The sequence below is a fragment of the Hylobates moloch genome, unplaced genomic scaffold, assembly GCF_009828535.3.
Source record: "Hylobates moloch isolate HMO894 unplaced genomic scaffold, HMol_V3 SCAFFOLD_11, whole genome shotgun sequence".
In the NCBI taxonomy this organism is placed as follows: Eukaryota; Metazoa; Chordata; class Mammalia; order Primates; family Hylobatidae; genus Hylobates; species Hylobates moloch.
Window position 1 is genome coordinate 48554967 of NW_026652286.1, and position 15736 is coordinate 48570702.

Genomic DNA, 15736 nt, shown 5'->3' on the forward strand with positions numbered 1-15736 from the left:
ATATTTTGTCTATTTATGTGTCTGTGTTATAATAAGTGTTTCTTTTTTTTAACAAAAACTTAATTTGAAATTTTTTCAGATGTAATTTGCCGAGTTCAAACTATGTATCCATATAGCATATTTACTTTGCACTAGTTTTGTGGGGTTTTTTTTTCATTCAGATGTATGCTTATAACCAATTTAATTCTACTTATTATTCCTCCCATTCTCCCTTTTTGGGTAATGGTTGTATTTTTAAAAGGTGAATAACTTGGTAAAAGCATTTTTTTGTGGGGGAGGAGGCAATTGTTGAAAATGGCTATCAAAGTGGTCCGTGAATTTGATTATCATGAAAGATTTCTTCAAGTGAAGATGATGTTATCTTAGTCATTTTTTTTTTCATTCTCCCTAAGGCTATTGATGCTTAATTTAGGAATAGCCTTTCTGAGTTACTGGATTTGTAAGAAACGACAACAGACTCATGTAGTTATTTTTTTTTTTTTTTTGAGACGGAGTCTCGCTCTATCGCCCAGGCTGGAGTGCAGTGGCGCAATCTCGGCTCACTGCAAGCTCCGCCTCCCAGGTTCACGCCATTCTCCTGCCTCAGCCTCTCCGAGTAGCTGGAACTACAGGCGCCTGCCACCACGCCCGGCTAATTTTTTTTTGTATTTTTAGTAGAGACGGGGTTTCACTGTGGTCTCGATCTCCTGACCTCGTGATCCGCCCGCCTCGGCCTCCCAAAGTGCTGGGATTACAAGCGTGAGCCACCGCGCCCGGCCCGTGTAGTTAGCTTTTAATTCCTGTTTGGAGAAAAGAAAAAAGTGTTAGAAATAGTGGGGAAGGGTATAAAATCTTTTGAGACACTTGAAGAAAAATAGTCTAACAGGTCTAAAGTTGAGGAAATAGGTAAATAGAGAAAATTTTAGGCTAAAGAGAAATATTCCTGGCAACTCTAGGAAGCTTTAACTTTAATCTTTACTAAAATGATAGACTAACCAACCCTTTAAAAGGTGGACGTATATTTAGAGGGTAGCAGAGTACAAAGCAATGAAAGTTTGTAAAACTTTAAACAAACAATACTGCCTTATTTGCTCAATGCCAACATTGAGTTTGGCACTAAGACAGCATAAAACAGATGCAGAGACCTTAAAATCTATGACAGAAATATCTAAAATACTCTGGCAGGAAAGATGATTAAATTTGTTTCTTTTGGCATAAAACTAGTAGAAGAAGGGTAGTGGAAGAAGGGAACAGAGTTTACTTTTTCTTGGGTTAGTAATTTGATGCAACACATCACAAAATTTTATGTGTAAAATTAATTTAAATTGACTTGGCTGTAGTACTTTCTATATGTGTTGAAAACTGGCTGTAAAATTATAAATTAATTTCTTGACACCTTGAAATTCCATTTTCAAGTTATAGCAATGTAGATTATATTGAATTACAGTTAAACTGTATTAATTATCATTCTTCTGTAAGGAATGACAAGTTTTTCTTTTGGCTTTTCCCTTTCTATAGGCACACAAGCAACCTATACCCGGCCAACAGTGAGCCCATCCATTGGTCGGATGGCTGCAACCCCTGGAGCTGCAACCTATGTGAAAACTACGAGTGGTAGCATCATTACAGTAGTACCCAAATCATTAGCTACCTTGGGGGGCAAGATAATTAGCAGTAATATAGTTTCTGGTAGGTATATCTGAAATATGTTAAAGGTATAGGTGGCCTTTATTGAGAGAAAAAAAAAAACTTACTTCATTGAAGGATTATATTTGATCTCAATTTTTTGCTTAGAAATCTAAAGCTTTGTTTTAGTCCTTATGTTTCATGATTAAATAAAGTTTTTAGTTTTAATATTCAGTATTCACATATAAAGCTTTTGATATTTTTAAAATGGAAAGAACCTTTAGTTGCTTTTAGTCAGAGTGGAAAGATTATAGTTTAAATTTGCATAGAGATTTTTCATTTGCAAAGTATTCTCCTATTTGTCAACCTATTCAGACCCCATAACAACTCTGAGGTGGTTGCTATTGTGCTGAATTTACAAATGAAGATAGATTTGGGTTTAGAGAGATCAAATTGACCTGTCCAAGACCAATTAGAGTTAGAAAGTGGAAGAACTATTATTTGTTCTGAATATGTTTTAGGGAACATATCTCGTAATTTCAATTACTGATGTCACTTTAGTTTATTAAAAATAAAAATATTTGAATACTTTATTTGCCTTTTGCCATTTATATTAACTTTGCTTTTCAGAAATATTTTACTTTAATAGTGAAAGCCAACCATCTGCCTATTTATTGGTATATTGAAACCATACCTGGTTTTTATTGGCTCATTAATCTCTGTGGTTCTTGAGTTGTAGACCCTAATGTGGAATGTTAAAATGGCATCTGTTTTCATCGATTATTATTTTTAATTAAAATGATGTAAATAATCTCTGATGAAGCAAGACTGTAGACTTTAATTGTCTACCATTTTTGTAGACAAGTCATATTTTATATGCCCCAGGTGAGTTGTTCTAACATTTTAAAGTCAAGGGATTGAAGTTCCTGGCGGTAATTTGATGTTGCTGATAACTCAGGGAGTTAAAAAAAAGCAAAGCAGAGCATGATATTGGCATAAAGTGTTATATTTAAAGCTGTTAATTTGGGCTCTACTTTTAAGTGTAAGTGAGAAAATCCAATGTTTGCCAGACTGAGGAGGGTGAGACCAATAGGGAAAGAATCATCGTACTCCAGCTTTTAAGAGGATATTTTAAATAACACAGTTAAATTATAATTTATTACTTGACAATATCTTTACATAGTATAAAGCACTTACTCAAACATTTGTCAAAAAGGGATCGTGTATTCCATTGGTAGGTAGTTTTTTATGACCTTAAGGATTTTTCTTTATTTATACCTGAATTTATAGTTTCATATAGCTTGAAGGAATGTTTAGATGTCATGAGTCCTCTATTTTCAGACCTAATTCATAATATAGCTGCTTTGTACCTGGTTAGAGCAATACAAGCAAGCACATTTTCCTAAAAGCAGAGATGTCATTTGAAATTTATATATCTTATACATGGTATAATGTGTTATCCATCTTTGTATTGAATTATAAAACCATTCATGGTTAGTTGCTACTTCAAGTGCATGAGTGTACATGAGTAGAGACTTTTCCAGCACTATAGGATATACTTGGCATACAGTTTAAACAACTTTATTCATTGCGTGGTGCTCATTATATCTCTATCTCTGCTTCACTGACACTTTTATTCCAAAGAACTTTTCTTCTTCTGGTTGCTCTAAACTGATCCTTATGTTACATCTCACTATTCTTTATAAAGACATTTTTCGTATTTTATAATATTATTGTTGATCCATGATACTGGGATTATAGGTTAGTTTTAAAATCTTTCATTGCCTATTTATAGTAAACTGATAAGCCTGGTTGAATGAATTTATACAGTTTTCTGTCTTCATCCATGAGCAGATGCTTTTCCTAGGGTCCCATCTTCCGCAAACAAAAAAGAAGTACTTTCCTTTTTTTTTTTTTTTTTTTTTAAGACAGAGTCTCACTCTGTTGCCCAGGCTAGGGTGCAGTGGCATGATCGGCTCGTTACAGCGTCAGCCTCCTGGGCTCAAGCAATCCTGCCACCTCAGCCTTCCAGGTAGCTAAGACTACAGGCCCACATCACCATGCTTGGCTAATTTTTGTATTTTTTCTAGAGACAGGGTTTTGCCATGTCACCCAGGCTGGTCTCAAACTCCTGAGCTCAAGCGATCTGCCCACCTTGGCCACCCAAAGTGCTGGGATTACAGGCATGAGCCACCGTGCCTGGCTCTTTTCTTAAAATACACTCAAACATCTAGCTATAAGACTAGAAGGCTTAAAAAAAGATACTTTCCCTCTTATTGTGGGGGAATTTGGAAACTATAGCAAGGTTCAAAGAAAATTAAAAACCTATGATTTTTACTATCCATAGGACTGTGTTAAAATTTAGGTATATTTCTTTTTATTCATTTTTCTATTCATTTGTTTGTATAAAGTGTTTGTGTGTGTGTGTGTGCGTATATATATATATATATTTTTTTTAATTAGGATCTAATATAGTCAGATTTTATCCCTGTTTCCTATAATAATGTTATTTTCCCATGCTAATAAATGTAGTTTGACACCCCCCCCTATTTAACTTTTTTTTTTTTTTTTTTTTGAGACAGAGTCTCGCTGTCGCCCAGGCTGGAGTGCAGTGGCGCGATCTCAGCTCACTGCAAGCTCTGCCTCCCAGGTCCACGCCATTCTCCTGCCTCAGCCTCCCGAGTAGGTGGGACTACAGGCGCCCACCACCTCGCCTGGCTAATTTTTTTGTATTTTTAGTAGAGACGGGGTTTCACTGTGTTAGCCAGGATGGTCTCGATCTCTTGACCTCGTGATCCACCCGCCTTGGCCTCCCAAAGTGCTGGGATTACAAGCGTGAGCCACCGCGCCCGGCCTTATTTAACTATTTTCTTATTGTAGCAAGTTTTAGGTTGCTTATAGGCTGTCTTTGTGTGTGTGTGTGTGCGCGTGTGTGTGTGTCATTATAAATAATTCTATGACGAACATTATTATTATACATAAATTATTTTGTGGAATTCTTACTTCCTCTGTATAAATATCCTAGAATGCAAGTTAATGCTTCCAAAGTACTTTCTAGAAAGATCACTTTGTTCTTTTTATTAGAACAAGCAATTAAATGGAAGCCATGACTATCTTTATAGTTGATTCATATCTTTTTTTTTTTTTTTTTTTTGAGGCGGAGTCCTGCTGTGTCACCTAGGCTGGAATGTAGTGGCGTGATCTCTGCTCACTGCAACCCCCGCCTCCCAGGTTCAAGCAATTCTTCTGCCTCAGCCTCCTGAGTAGCTGGGATTACAGGCACCTGCCACCACTCTCAGCTAATTTTTGTATTTTTAGTAGAGACGGGGTTTCACCATGTTGGCCAGGATGATCTCAAACTCCTGACCTCAGGTGATCCACCTGCCTCAGGCTCCCAAAGTGCTGGTATTATATGCGTCAGTTACTGCGCCTGGCCAATTCATATTTTATAGAGTCAAATATTTATTTACATGTGTACACATTAGATTGTCAGATTTGTAAGTTTTTTTGGGAGCTTTGTTGAGGGTTAGATGAATAATTATATTGGATTCTTCAGAGTTGAACTCACTACCTTGATTCTGAGGACATTATGAGAACCTGTGACAATAGCAAAACTTTAATTCTCCTAATCTTTAGTACAGTGTCCAGGAAAGGAGCTATTGTTTTTGCACTTTTTCATTCGTTCATTCTTTGAGGAAAGCAACATAAAACATTACCTAAGAGACCAAGATTGTCAGGTGATTTTAGAATCTGTAAATAGAATAGTAAAATCTGAGCCAATAAATTTGTGTTCTTCTTTAAGCCTGCCTATTATAATGCCCAGACTTTTACAGGGATCTTTTTAAAAAATAAGAATGCCTGGAATGCATCAATATCATAGTTCATTATTATCTACATGGGATTTACAGTTATTTGCACCCATTATATCTCGATTGTTTTATAAGTGAAGATTATATAGGTGGGTCCTTCTGATATGCTACGAGCCAGATACTCTGCTGTGTGTTGTGATACAGAGGAATATATTACATGAGTTTTATTATCTGCCTTGAAGAATGCTAAACAGGTGAACTTGTATAATTCTGCTGTAACATGGGAACAGCAGTCTACTGTGAAAGCATAGAGGGTGACTTTTTTTAATGAGTAATACTTCTTCAATATAATGTATTTATCCCCTGATACAGAAACATGTTCACTAGAATTTCAGAAATTTATAATTGATCATTCTATCAATTATAAGTTATATTCTATTTTAATATAATGTTAGACTTGCTTTTCCTTATGCTATTCCTTTTTCTTCTATTTTCTGACATTTGCCCCCCCACCACATTTTGTTAAACTTGTGGACTTGGTTTGCAACTAGCATATAAATTGAAAAACCTCTGTAATGGAAGAGATTAGACATTTTAGTAGGTAAAAATATAATTCATTTGTTAAGCAAGTTTTGTCAAAAAGTGGTCCTTGTACTTTGGTATAAAGTCAAAAGCATAGTAAATCATGTCAAAAGAGGTCTGTATGAAACCATGTCAAAAAAGGTCTATAGAGTTAATCACATGTGAGGGATTAAAGTTAATTAAGAGTTAAAGTTAGTGTAAGTGAATCATGGGCAGCTTGGTTTTTGAAGTTCTTAACAGCTGACTATTCAGAGACTACAAATAAATGGAAAAACAGTTGTGAAGCTAGTTCATAGATTAAAATGCTCTTTTATGTAACCTCAGAGCATGTTACCTTGGACTAATGAGACATATAATGGCAAATATATTATAAAGACATTTTTTGTAGCAGTGTTGCCAAAATTAACATATAACTAGAATATTCTTATTCTTACTGTAACTTTGTTTATAAAACTTAAGTAAGGAATATTAAGGTTTTCCAGTAGAAAATAATAAAATTGTGTTTAATTATTTTTTGAAGACATATTACTCATGTGTTTACTAAGTAATAATTCTGTGCTTAGTCATTTGATAAATGATATATAGGCCTATAGAAGAAGAACTTGACATGCCTCTTTTCATAAGCAGAGGAAATTACAGGAGCAAAAGTAGCATTGGGATTTGTATGCTCAGAAACCAATGTGGAAACCAGCAAATTAAAGGAGAGGCGTATGTTAGTTAATTCTAAAAATTAAGGTCTGACAAAGCCTGGAAAGCTAGGCAGAGGAGTTTGGGCTTTGTGTGGTAAGTAACGGGAAGCCGTAATGAAGAAGTTACTTCTTAGATCAAAGTTTATGGTGTGTACTCTGGAGTACATGCTAATTAGATCAAAATGGTAGATTAAGGGACAGATTATGTATTAATAGGATTTTGAAACATGAGGGAAAATTAGAACTGGGAACGAAGTGGGAAATTAGGGAGTTTAACCAGTTGACATGTTCCAGGTTCTTGGCATGATAAATTTAGTTTTTTAAGGATGTAATTGTCATCCACTGTGCTAAGCACTGAGGAATCATAAAAAGGTACAGTGTGGAGATTAAGGGGCTTTCATCTTGTTGAGAGGTATAGGGAGTTAAGACAAGGAAACAGGCCAAGACTGGTGGCTCATGCCTGTAATTCCAACAATTTGGGAGGCTGAAGCAGGAGGATCCCTTGAGGCCAGGAGTTCAAGACCAACCTGGGCTGTAGTAAGACCCCATCTCTACCAAAAAATACAGAAATTAGCCAGGCATGGTGGCACATACCTGTAGTCTTAGGTACCTAAGAGGCTGAGATGGGAGGATTGTGTGAGCCCAGGAGTTGAAGCCTGCAGTAGATATGATCATGCCTCTGCACTCCAGCCTGGGTAACAGAGTGAGACCCTGTCTCTCTTAAAAAAAAGAAAAAGTCTAGGCACAGTGGCTCACACCTATAGTCCCAACACTTTGTGAAGCTGAGGCAGGAGGATCACTTGAACCTAGGAGTTTGAGACCAGCTAGCAGCCAGGGCAACATAGTGAGACCTTATCTCTACAAAAAATCAAAAAGTAAGGTGGGAGGACCACTTGAGCTCAGAAGGTCAAGGCTGCAATGAGCCGTGGTTGCTCCACTCCATTCCCGTCTGGGTGACAGAGCAAGACCTTGCCTTAAAAAAAAAAATAAAAACAAAATTTTTTGAAAAAGAGAAGAAGACAAGGAATAAATCAAAGATTTGTGCCAGAATTTACATCTGAAGGTTGGAAGGTAGATTTGATAGGTAGAAGAGAAGCCAATTATGGAAGGATGTGTGGGAGAGGGCAAAGTAATACTGTGTTTGGATCAGTAGGTATAGACCTATTAGATAGATCTTAATAATTGACAGTAGAAGTTTATATATGTAAATTAGAGTTTTATCCTCACACTCTCCAGAGTGCTGCAGATTACAAAAGCATACATTGAATCTGTGACTTGTTTTGTAAATCGTTTACTTTGTCTTTTTTTTTTTTTTTGAGATTGAGTCTTGCTCTGTAGCCCAGGATGGAGTGCAGTGGCGCAATCTCAACTCACTGCAACCTCCACCTCCCGGGTTCAAGCAATTCTTCTGCCTCAGCCTCCCAAGTAGCTGGGATTACAGGCACCTGCCACCACCCCCAGCTAATTTTTTTTTGTATTTTTAGTAGAGGTAGAGTTTCACCATGTTGGACAGGCTGATCTTGAACTCCTGACCTCTGGTGATCTGCCTGCCTCAGCCTCTCAAAATGCTGGGATTATGAGCATGAGCCACCACGCCTGGCCTACTTTGTCTTTTTTAATCACAGAAAAATACGTGGCTTATTTCTTTTCATAACTTTTTCTAGAGCTTAGTGTTATGTAAATTTAAGTATTTACTTCATGTTCTTTTTTGAAGGATTTTCCCATCACTTCAGTCACAGATACAATACTGGGTTTGGGGGAAATACATGTCATGGAATAGAGATTGTGATTTGTTTCTTTTAACTAGTCAGACAAAGAATATTGATGGTAAAACTGATGTTTTTAGACTCTGAGTTTTGTGTATAGGTTCTCAGTTTCTAAAAAGATGACTGCTTTAAGAGTAAATTCTTAATATTCTCTCATTCTGGTATGACTTATAACTTACTATTCCAAGCCTTCATTTTCATCATCTTGACAGCTTTCATGTCATCTAGGAATAACATTTACTATATGTACTAATTGTGTATAATATAAACAAAAATAACCAAGTATCTCTAGTCCTTAACTCAGGCCTCCTTTTCTTCCCCCTTTTCTAAGGAACAACTACCAAAATCACTACAATCCCAATGACTTCCAAGCCCAACGTGATTGTTGTACAAAAGACTACAGGAAAAGGAACGACCATTCAAGGCCTCCCGGGCAAAAATGTTGTCACAACGTTGCTAAATGCTGGAGTAAGTAAGAGCTTCAACTGCAGACTTAGCAATTCACAGAGGATTTAAAGACCAGCTATATAAATATTTGCACAAGGACTTGAGAACCCCACAATAGCCAGAATGGCTTGATTTACCACTGCTGGGATATAAAAACTGTTAAAGCACCACCAACTGATGCCATTTTTCACAGTAATTTCTAAAGCATGTTGCTCGTACTTGCTCATAGCTAGGTTGCTTGTGACCATGATTTAGATGCTTAGCTTTGTCCAGGTAGAGAATTCCATTGGCTTAACTGTAGGGGTACTTCTGTTGGAGCACTGTTTTATTCCTGCTTATGGTCAATAGATACTGACTTAGTATTTGGCTTAGGGTGGGCAAAGAGAAATATGTGGGATTAAGACTAAATTAATTGATGGGGATTTGTTACTTTCTTTTTTCTTTTCATTTTTACCTCTTTGAGCTATTAAAAAACAAAATCAGACTGGATGTGGTGGCACATGCCTGTAATCCCAGCTGGTTGGGAGGCTGAGGTAGGAGAATCACTTTAGCCCAGGAGTTCAAGACCAGCCTTGGCAACAAAGCAAGACGCCTACCTCTACCAAAATGTATTTTAAAAATTAACCAGGTGTAGTAGCATGCACCTGTAGTCCCAACTACTTGGGAGGCTAAGGTGGGAGGATCACATGAGCCCAGGAGTTTGAGGCTGCTATGAGCCGTGATCATGCCACTGCACTCCAGACTGGGCAACAGAGTAAGACCTTGCCTCAAAAAAAAAAAAAAAAAAATCAAATAAATAACAGATTCATTTGTAGTTCTGAAGGCAGTTGGTAGGAGGTTTGGAGTTAGACAAACCAGGGCTTTGTTTCTCTATATTGTAGTTGTTTGACTTTGGGTGATATAGTCAACCTCTCTCATTCTTAATTTCCTCATATGTACATTGGGGTGGATGATCTTTACCAGTGAGGTTGTTTAGTAACTGGTAGCTATTGTGAAAGTGCTTAGAATAGTGCCTGGCACATAAGAAGTCCTCAATCATTGATTTTCTTCTTCTTGTTTTTCTTGGTACGTAACTGTTTAGGCTTGTTAGTATCCCTACCTTGCCTAACTTCACTAGAACATGGATTGCTTTACTTCACTTAAGTAGATCTCATAAAAGCTTCATTGGTAGGGGTCCAGCATTAGATTTTTTCAATGTGTGGGAAAACAGATTGCTCCTAGCCTGAATTTACATAGTAAGCCAAAAGTAAAGCCAGGATTAGAATTCAGATTTTCAGAACCCTTTGTAATGTGGTTTGCAATTTCAAGGAACTTGGTATGTAAGAGGGGATGCTTTGTATTCTAGGCCCTGTGGTCACAAAGATCTAAGAGTCATGTATGATTCATAGCTGTTAGATATCTCCGATAACAACTGTTTGACACAAGTAGCTCTAGTAAAACAAGCAAATCAACGTATAAGACCGTTTTCTGGGCTGGGTGTGGAGGCTCATGCCTGTAATCCCAGCAATTTGGGAAGGCAAGGCAGGCGGATCACTTGAGCCCAGGAGTTTGAGACCAGCCTGCGCAACATGGTGAAACTCCATCTCTACAAAATTACAAAAATTAGCGTGGAGGTGTGCACCTGTAGTCCCAGCTACTTGGGAGGCTGAGGTGGAGGATCACTTGAGCCTGGGAGGCAGAGGTTGCAGTGAGCTGAGATCTTGCCACTGTACTCCAGCCTGGGTGACAGAGCAAGACTCTGCCCCTGCCACCCCTGCCAAAGACCACATAGGCACAGTCACCTCTACTCACCACTTGCTCACCTATGCATGCCCACAACACACATCAGAAGAGCTTTTTTGAAAAACGGGCTGCTAGTTGGTTTTGTTTGGCTTGAATGGGTCATCATACTTGGACAGGGTCCATTGAACTATTTAATAGATAGGTGTGGTCACTTGCAAACTAGTGGCTCTTGGCAAATGAACTAGAGCTCTTTCCAGAGATGGTGCTGTGAAGAGTATGCATGTGTTGAAATAAGTAATAACACCATTGGCAGATGCTTCATGTTTCCCTTAAGTAATTACAGCAGATAGTTAAACTTGTGATTTTTGTAATTATATTTAGCTCTGAATTCACAATGATTGCTTTTTAGCCAGCTCACCTGGGTGCTTTGTTTTTACTGGCTGCTAAATTTAGGTAGGCACACGTTTAGATGATGCTGGCTAAAAATTAAGAAAAACTGATGAGGTGAAAATTCTCAAATCTTTTCATTTCCATCTTAAGTTTATGGATTTTAATTTAAAAAAATTTTTTTTTTTTTTTTTTTGAGACAGAGTCTCGCTCTTTCACCCAGGCTGGAGTGCAGTGGCGCAATCTCGGCTCACTGCAGGCTCCACCCCCCGGGGTTCATGCCATTCTCCTGCCTCAGCCTCCAGCGTAGCTGGGACTACAGGCGCCCGCCACCTCGCCCGGCTAATTTTTTGTATTTTTAGTAGAGACGGGGTTTCACCGTGTTAGCCAGGATGGTCTCGATCTCCTGACCTCGTGATCCGCCCGCCTCGGCCTCCCAAAGTGCTGGGATTACAGGCGTGAGCCACCGCACCCGGCCTAAAAATTTTAATAATTTAGTAAAGTCACTGTATTTAAACTTAATTTAGTTAAGTTCATGTAAAAAGATGTTGATTTCATGAGTGACCAGAAAATGGTACTTAAGAATAAAGTAGATGAAAGTATAGAAAATGATGAAAAGTTAATGGATATAAGCTATCTAGTTAATAGACTAAAAGGATATTAGTAATATATGAATAGTAAAACATAGGAAACACTCTGAGTTTTCCCTTCCTTTTTTTCTATATGTAACCTGATATATTATTAACAATATATAACATTCTTTCTTCATAGCATATGTTCATCAAATTTTTCCTTTGTATAACCTTAGAAAGAATGTTAATACCTCTGCTGATTTTGCTTGCCCATACTTTTTCATGTAGACATTCTACTATATATCCTTATAATTTCATATATGTAGAACTTAGGGGATTTATTTTATGTGTGTACATTTAGCTACTGGTATATTGCACAGTAATTTTCTAATTACACGAATACTTATTTCAGATAAATTAGAAAATAAATACGTATGTGGGGGATAAGACTTATAATCCCAATTCTTGGAGACAAGCATTAGCATTGTACTATACCTTCTTCCAGAATTTTCTATTATAATATATGTATTCCATTAATGGGATAGTGTAATAAGTATTTTTGCATGTGGTAATTTTTAAAAATTCACTCATCAGAGAATAATTAATTCCTTCTTTGGGTAGAAAGTTGGTCAGATGACTTTCTAGATCATTTCAACCAAGTCTAGGATTTTTGATTTCCTGGAAACATTATACTTTGTTACATAATCTACAGCCCTTTTTTCATCATCCTGGTAAAACCTTACTGATTTTTCAGTGAGAGGACTTTATCATTTATATGCATATAAATTTCTTATGTAATCATTGACTTCAATTTAGGGAGAAAAGACTATTCAGACAGTGCCAACAGGAGCAAAGCCAGCTATCCTCACTGCTACAAGACCCATCACCAAAATGATTGTAACGCAGCCAAAAGGAATAGGTTCTACAGTTCAACCAGCAGCTAAAATCATCCCAACAAAAATTGTTTATGGGCAGCAAGGGAAAACGCAGGTATGCTATAAGATATGATGATTTTTCTTGGCTCTTAAATGTTTTCAATTCTTAAAATTCCCAGGTAGAAATTTGAAGGAAAAGATCAGCAATCTTTAAGAAATCAGATTGTTAAAAGTTATGTTTGAATGTGTTAATTATTCACGTATTGTCAAAACTTCATTTATCTTTTCAGTACTTTCTTAAAGATATCTAAATGTGTATGTCATGCTATCAGCAAAGATTATGGGGAAATAATTACCTGGGAATACAATTTGCTGAAGGTGTATTTTGTGATTTGAGGGGGGTGGTTGAGGGAGGATCATAGTCATTCAGAATCACTCAAAGAGAAATATTTACTTTTTATAAGCTACCATGGCCTTCAAAAGCATTTTATTTACTTATAAAATTAGCTTTGCTTGAACCCTTGAACAATAGATAAGCTAGAGATGTATTTATTTTTTAACCAATAGAAGATAAGGGAACTTTTCTGAAAATTTGCCTCGGAATTTGAGGCTCAGGATCTAATCATATGTTGCTAGGCTACTGTTTATTTTGTAGGTATTTTGCTTTTCTGAGAATATCGAGGGAAGCGCTATTAGTTTTAGTTGAGAAATGCCATCCTAGAATTTTTGTAAGAGGTATTAATTTACCTATAAACTACTAATTTACTTTTAGAATCTGTTCTCTCAGAATTATAGCCAAATACTTTACGTATCTAAAAAAAAAATAAGCTTTGTGACAAGTCCAAATTGCCTATGGAGTTTAATTGTAATAATTTCATTTGCTTCATCTAAAGTATGGTATAAACCATGTTTTCTTTCTTAATTCTTGGAAATGGGTAACTTAATAGAGTCTGAGAAATTTTAGAATCTTATATATGGTAGAAACAAAAATAATTATGATGAGTTAATAGTTTTTATTCCATGGACCCAATTGAAGTTAACTCCTAGAGTTCAGATTTTGAAGTAGAATGGCCCAGTTTGAAAATTTTCTCCCATTTCACTTGTTTCACTGTCTGTTTTTGACTTTGCCGGGAGTTGATCCAACACATGTTCCATGTTGCTTCTGATAGTTGGCAAATCAATATTCATCTGGGGTTTCTTCAAAGATTAGGTCCCAAGCAAGTTTTGCTTTTTGCAGATGTGTCAATTAGGAATTTGATTTAGTTTCTAATGAAAAAAAAAAAAAGAAAACAAACTGGAAGAACACTCACTCAAACAGAGTAGGGTTTTATTTTTATTATATTAATAAAAGTTCAGAGGGAGGAAGTCCTGGACTGATATTGCAGCACAAAAATTCCACTGGGAATCTAGACTCCTTGTGTCCTTTTGTTCTGCCATCCTCAGCTTGTGGATATCATTTTACTATATAGTCTACAGATTATAAAATGACTCCTGAAGTCGTAGGCAAACAGGCACAAAGGTTCTTGTCAGAATCATGGCTATTGCAGTCTGGCATGTACCACTTAAAACACTGTATATGGCTTACACTGTAATTTGTCTGTAGATTGAATTACCCTTCGATGAGCAATGCTGTGCCTAAAAAGTATAATGTACAGAATATTTTCCATACCAGGAAAATATTAGTTTATGACCTAGAAGTTTAGCATTTTTAAATCGTTTTCTAAAATTTTATCTCAGTATATTTCTGCTTTTCTCCTAGGTTCTTATTAAACCCAAACCAGTGACTTTTCAAGCGACAGTTGTTAGTGAACAAACAAGACAGCTAGTAACAGAAACATTACAGCAAGCATCCAGGGTAGCAGAGGCTGGTAATTCATCTATTCAGGAAGGAAAAGAAGAACCACAGAATTATACAGATAGTAGTTCCTCTTCTACAGAGTCCTCCCAGAGTTCCCAAGGTAAGATCTATTTTACTTCTGATTTATAAAAGTACTACTGACATAGTGCCCAAGTTCTAAAATACAGGTTGCTTCTACGCATTTCTCAACAAATTTGTATGCTCTGTCAATTCTTTTGCCTTTATTTCTTTTTGTTGTTTGATGTTAAATCAGTGAGCTGAAATTTTATTTTTGGTAAAGGTTACCATTCTTTCCTGCATGGAATATGTCCATCAAATAATTAACTTTAGATGATGAATCTGTCAGGTAGGTAATATTAAACTGGATAGAGTTATGATTCCCAGATGATAATTTTCATATTCTTCCTCTCTGGTTTGGGTAAGTAGGAGAAAAAGTATGTAAAGAAGTGAATATATATTTTGAAATGGTTGTTGCTATACCCTGAGAAAGAATCAAGGTGGTCAGAGGTAGACTGTAAGTGGACTATAAGTAGGGTGACTATACGTTCCAATTTGCATGGGACAAGTCCTAGTTTATGTTGTTCTGGCACAATTATTAAAGTACTCCCTTTCACTCTGAAAAGTATCCCAGATAATCATATGGTTGTCCTAATTATATGGAAGGAACTATGAAGCTAGATTCTACAGCAGAAAACTCTTTGTCCTCGGTGCTGTTTGAATTATGTTACTCTTCTAGGAAATCTCTTGAAATAAATTCATGATCATAAGCTTTGAGACCTTCTACAAATCTAGTACTCATGTCTCTCAGTTATCTTAACTGCCCTTATCGTTGGGTGGTACATTTATGTCTGTGCTTATGTGCTCTGATGCATCTAAGCAAAGCTGTTTATCTTACCTTGTTCTTTCCACACTCTCTCCATTCCCTCTCTCTGCCTTCCCATTATCCTCTCTGGAGTGCTTTCTTAGCAACTTCACTTTTCTTATACACAGTCTTCATATTGTGCAAACACTAGTATTTTAACTCTTTGGTGGAGTCTTCCCAGATTAGTCTTACATGATTCACATTGCTGATTAGTCCATTAATTCAATTTGACAATTATTTATTAGTTTATACTACATACTAAGCATTATGCTAGACCCTACAGAAGAGTACAATATAGTTCTTGCCCTCCAGGAGCATAAAATCTAGATCTAGAATAGGGGATTTAAAAAATACACATACAACTCTAGTGTAAGAATTTTATTAGTAACAAACAAAAAAATGCCAAAGACTGAAAGTTGACACTCCAGTGGGGAGAGGAGAGGAGAGGATAAGAATGCATTCAAAATGTTCTTTGAAAATTCATCAATTAAAAATAAATGAAAATGTTGATTTTTAACAAACATAATATGTCCCTCATTATAGAGAGTGGGTAGTTTCCTTC

The 15736-nt window shown here is 36.5% G+C and overlaps 1 protein-coding gene across 13 annotated transcripts in view; it reads left to right on the forward strand.

Annotated features, from left to right (window-relative positions):
• Positions 1–15736, forward strand: part of EMSY (EMSY transcriptional repressor, BRCA2 interacting) — a 108267-nt gene that overhangs the window by 70442 nt on the left and 22089 nt on the right. For all 13 annotated transcript variants that reach the window (XM_032166971.2, XM_032166966.2, XM_032166972.2 and 10 more), the window contains 4 exons: positions 1498–1668; positions 8783–8919; positions 12396–12569; positions 14214–14412. In XM_032166971.2, the coding sequence (XP_032022862.1) occupies positions 1498–1668; positions 8783–8919; positions 12396–12569; positions 14214–14412 (681 nt within the window). The remainder of the gene's footprint in view (positions 1–1497; positions 1669–8782; positions 8920–12395; positions 12570–14213; positions 14413–15736) is intronic.